At 48.0% G+C, this 5,000-nt stretch overlaps 1 protein-coding gene across 2 annotated transcripts in view; it reads left to right on the top strand.

Annotated features, from left to right (window-relative positions):
- Window positions 1-2,054: 2,054 nt before the first annotated feature.
- The window catches only part of Pip4k (phosphatidylinositol 5-phosphate 4-kinase), a gene marked incomplete in the record, with an annotated part of 113,752 nt that continues 110,806 nt past the window's right edge, over window positions 2,055-5,000 (top strand). Inside the window, 1 exon segment of one of the 2 annotated variants that reach the window (XM_077698438.1) lies at window positions 2,055-2,350. In XM_077698438.1, coding sequence (XP_077554564.1) covers window positions 2,207-2,350 — 144 coding nt within the window. 2 annotated transcript variants of the gene reach the window in all.

Raw genomic sequence — 5,000 nt, 5'->3', positions numbered from 1 at the left:
CCTAATTAACGTCTTAATGCGTGACAAGCCAGCTCCGAAAAGCAATCAACATAAACAACAACAAAAGACTTCTGGAAACACCCACGAAACAGTCCGAACAGCCAAACCAAACTAGCATTGGGCAAATGGATTTGGCTCAATTTTGGTCCGTGCAACAGCAGGATGTGGCTCGTTTTCGATACGAACTACTGCGATACTACGATACTACGATCTGCGTACACGTTTGCAGGGCGTTATCTCGCTTATTTTCTTGCCATCTCTTTTGTAGGGGAAAGGTGCCGAGTTTTTCTTGTCACTGCTGTTTTATCTGACTTAGTTTCGGTTTGGGGATATGGCTTACTTCGAAAAAAAAAAGAAATGTCTCTTATGATTCAAAGCAGTTCGCAGCTTCGGGATAGAGAGCCTGAGGCGCACGATGTCCTCTACATCTTCTGTATGAATATCCCAAAGCACAATGTTCTGATTTAAAGAAACCTCTGATGTTCTAAAATTATTTACTGCTTCAACAGAACGACCACCAAGGGAAAGCTCTGAGCTTTCGCTAACTGCTTTCTATTTGCATAAAGAATATGACCTCCTGATAAATTATTTAGAGCGTAACACCGACTAAAACAACAAAAAAAGTTAGTTCGTTTGCTTTGCACACGCCGTAGTCATCTTGCGCTATGAATAGGCTAGTATCTCCTGCGTAGATTACAAATGTTGCACGCGGGTAGATTTGGATAACATTATTAACATAAATATTAAAGAGTGCGGGATAACAGTGGCTAGCTATTTCGGGTTTTAAAATTATGCCAGCGGGAAGCGTGAATAGACATGGGCACCTACCTGCAATGATTTCTGCCGGATTTAGTTGAAGATCGTATGGATTATAACATTCGCTATTCTCTGGCTGCATTATTCACGGGACCAACTGCGTCTCCATTAGAGAGCCTAAAAAACTGAGTCGAGCAAGGGTTTGTTGTAAATAAATACGACAACCCAATAAAGCAGGGTAAGGCAGGATTAGTAGACGGGCTTTACAGCGGCTAGTAGTTGGGTATTAAAACATGCACGCACCCGTCCTGTCGTTCCTTTCTTACCGCCCCGTCCGTTATGCGTAGGTGTTCTTATAAATATTTAACACCCCCTATCCCGACAATATGCCAACAATGCACAAAGAGAGAGAGAGAGAGAGAGAGAGAGAGAGAGAGAGAGAGAGAGAGAGAGAGAGAGAGAGAGAGAGAGAGAGAGAGAGAGAGAGAGATTTGTGTTTGTGTGTCCTCTTTCTCACGTACCTAGCCTCACTTCCTCAGACGATAAATGTTTATAGATGCATGAATGATGTTTATTTCGCACAGCAAAAATAAAAATACATGTAGAAAAAAAAAAAGAATTATAGTAACGTTGAAAAACTGGCGAAATGGTAAAGGTTCTTCCACGCAGCGCAACGGACGGGATTCGTCCATTTTGTGCTGCGAAGATGAAACAAAAAAGGAACTTCGCTGAGCAATTCGGGTGTACTCTTATTATTGTATCACAGTATATTTTCATTTTTAAGTAGGCGTGTCTGCTCATTATTCGGTTGAAATACTATACAATAAAAAATAACATTTATTGGTTTCTGGGCATAAAAGTAAAAAAAAAAAAAACGAATGAGTGAGTGAGAAAAACGATTCCTGGAGCTGAGTAAACACAAATGAAAAAAAAAAAAAAAAAACCAGAAAGGTGGTTGGCCTTTTCTTAGTGCACAAAGCCGAGAGCCGTCACCGCTGCTCGGGCCCGTGAAATCAAAGAAAGAGTGGGGGAAAGAATTTTTTTGTCTTTACAACATATTTAAAACAATCGTTGGCTGCCAGATAAGAATTCCTTTTTGCTTGAGCTAAGGTGAGGTAGCAGTGATGACTGATGAAGGCGGAAGCCCAACTGGAGGAAATGGCAATTTGAAAACTGGCTTCATTGGCGCGCGAAACACAAACCGAAACCAAAACAAGGCGCCAACAGCGCCGAGCTCTGATTGGTGGCGCCACCTCTTCAGCGAGCTTCAAAGCACAACATCACGTGCGCTCGAGCGGTGCACGCTGGGAGATGTCATTGCCAGGAGCCATTACAGACAGCATCGGCCGCATCTTGCAGGATGTCTCGGTAGTATCGGTCCACCTTTCGCCCCAGTGTCCGCGCTACAAGCCCGTGTGTTTCGGTGCGGAGCCGTTCTGCCGAAGCCAAGATGTCTGGGATTGCGTCGGGACTCACCACAAAGGGCAGCAGCCGGCTGAAAAAGAAGCACTTCAAGCCTAAGCATCAGAAGGCAAAACTCTTCCGAGCCAACGAGCCTCTGCTCAGTGTTTTCATGTGGGGTGTCAACCACACCGTGAGTACTCTCCCGGCCTCGCCGCCGTTCTTCGCTGTAGATACGTCGCTGTCGATGAAGCCGGTTCCGCTCCTGCGACGGTTTGTTTGCACCTGGCGCAGCTTCACGCCGATCCTGTTCTCTCTCGTGTCTTCTCTCTCGGCCGTCAAACGGCTTCGGGTCGACGTTTTCCCAGCGAGGACAACCTGCGCTGCTTTTAGGCCTAGATTTTCTGCCTAAACGCTCCGTGCGGGGCGATTTATGCGCGATGGTTATGCCCGGCACGCCTTTCGGTACGTTTCCCGCGATCGTAGTTAACCGGGGAGGTTGCTGCTGTCGGGTAGCCGCCAGCCATGAAGCACGCCCTTGCTGCGGCCTCCCCCCCTGGTTCCCGTGCGGCGGCCGGTTTTCGCGTGGTTGACGCGGTGCGCTCGAAAAAGGGGGGAGTGTTCGTTCGCCCAGCCAGCAGAGAAAACACTAATCCGTGCTCGATCTCGTCTTTCGAGTGAAGTGGTTCGTGGGCGCAGTATACAAGAACCTCACATTTACATCATTCCGCGTGCAGCAGTGAAGCGTCATGCCGATCTAGACCAAGTTCACGGCGCTCCGATCAAATACTCTGTTTTGTTGCTGATGTTAGCTGAACACACTACAATGCGATGGTTCGTCCAGACTTTCCCGAGGAGGGTCTGGTTTGATAGAAGTGAGGTGCATTTATGCATGTTCTGACGAGGGAATGCTGGCCGTGTGTGGCTTTACACCGTCACCGCCGTTGTTCTGCGCATTATAGTTTACACCCAATCAGTGTTGGTTTCGGAATGTCAGCTACCTCAGCGATTAGTTGTTTGCCCTTTAGAAACTTTATCTCGTTGCGTGGCGTGTTGGCCTTGTGTGTCGCTCATACGGCCGGCACCATTGAGAGCTGTTGTCAACGCGCGATACGGGTGGTATCAATGGTGTTCCCGTGGTCGCCGCATGTCTGGTGTTGCGCCGAGGCGATTGTTGTTGCACGTGCTTGAACTGCACGCAGGGACACTTCGCAGTACGTCCGTACTGAGCCTGTGTTAGCAAGATAAACGCGTTTCGACGAGTCCGTTACTCGTAATCACGTCCACATTTACAACTTACGATTGATTATATGTTAATGCATGTTCTCGCCACATTTTCTTTATTTTATCTACTTCCATTACATATTAGCCATAAGTTTAAATTACTCTGTCGGTACGGTTCACTGGAAACCCGCACGCGAGGGCAACAAGCATATTTTACACTTCGGGAAGTAAAATCACAATAGACGGTGCGTGATCGGTGGCACCCCGGTTAATATCTTCGTCTTTTCCCATTTCCTCTTGGCTGAGGGCGGAAACAAGGGCGGAATAGCCCTTGTTTGCATTTTTGGTTTTGATCATAACGTGTAACCTGTTTCCTCGATAAATCTGCGCGACTGCGTTCTCTAATTTCCGATTTTCGTCCGTCTCGCGGCATTGTAGCGCGTCTTATTGGACAGCGCGGAATTTATTTCTGCCGCATTAAACGCTAGCAATTTATTCAGGGCGGACGCGTGCTCAATAAATTTCGTTTATCGACTGTCTCCCGCTTTGTCGCACCGGAACGAAGACGTCCGACTAGCGTTCGAACGAAATAGCCGAAGCGACGAACTCTCCCCCGGTGACCCCGACGACGGCATGTGCGCCGCTGTCTCGGGAAATGCAGCTTTTGTTGTTGCTGCGAGCGACCCGCGTGCGCGACTCGTAAACTTGTCGCGACTGGCATGCGCGCTGCAGCTGGCAGGCGTTACTTCACGGTCGTGGGCATTTTTATACTACGACGCGTGAGCGAAAAACGATCCTTTCTAAAAGGACTCAAGTTTAGTCTAGTTAGCACGAGGTTATGCGCTGAGAGACAGCGGGAAAGGTGTAACGCGAGAGGGAGAACGAAACGAAGGCATAACGCACTGTTGTCTGGAACCATTGCTCTAAGGGTGGAGTTGTGTAAGGCGCGCATCAAAACACAGTACACCGGGAACTTATCCAGGGTAAGTCGGGATGAAAGAGGCAAAGTTCGAATTTCAAAACGATGCTTGGATACCTTGATAGCGGCTCATTGGCTACGGCGTTGTGTTGCCCAGGGCTTAGTTTCGAAACGCTGGTGTGTCGACACGTCTGCTCGTGCTAACGACGCCCACAGGTGGTTAAAATTAATGTGGAGCCCTCCACTGAAACACTTTATAACCCACTGTTGCGTGAGTGCGTAAAAAGATTAATTTAAATTTAAAATGGTGCGGGAGGATAGTGCATTCTGGTTCGGCCCGAGGTGCGTCGCATACCTTCATCGCCGTGAGGCACAAGAACGTCAGTAGTTCATTTTTAGCTACCTGGTGTTAAGGTGGCCTAGACAGACCACCAGACAATGGGGAGGAGATAAAGACCGAGCGGAATCGGAATAACAAATGGAGTCGTTGCGATCGTCAGCCTCGCCTTTCTCCTTAATGATGCGCTGCGTCTTGCAGGCTTGAAAAATGGCCATAGATTTGGAAGCGCAGTATTGCCCAATATATGGATCGACAATGTTGGCTGAAAGCCTTTCTTTCGAACTAGCCTGCTTTTTTTTTACCCGATCCGTTACACGAATTGCAAATGTCCGTCCGTCTGATCGGCGAATATCCCCTTCC

Source organism: Haemaphysalis longicornis, unplaced genomic scaffold (genome assembly GCF_048455015.1).
Source record: "Haemaphysalis longicornis isolate Haplotype H1 unplaced genomic scaffold, Haemaphysalis longicornis Haplotype H1 scaffold_2, whole genome shotgun sequence".
Lineage (NCBI taxonomy): Eukaryota > Metazoa > Arthropoda > Arachnida > Ixodida > Ixodidae > Haemaphysalis > Haemaphysalis longicornis.
Note: the sequence above shows the minus strand (reverse complement) of the source record. Positions and strands in the feature narration are given on the sequence as shown.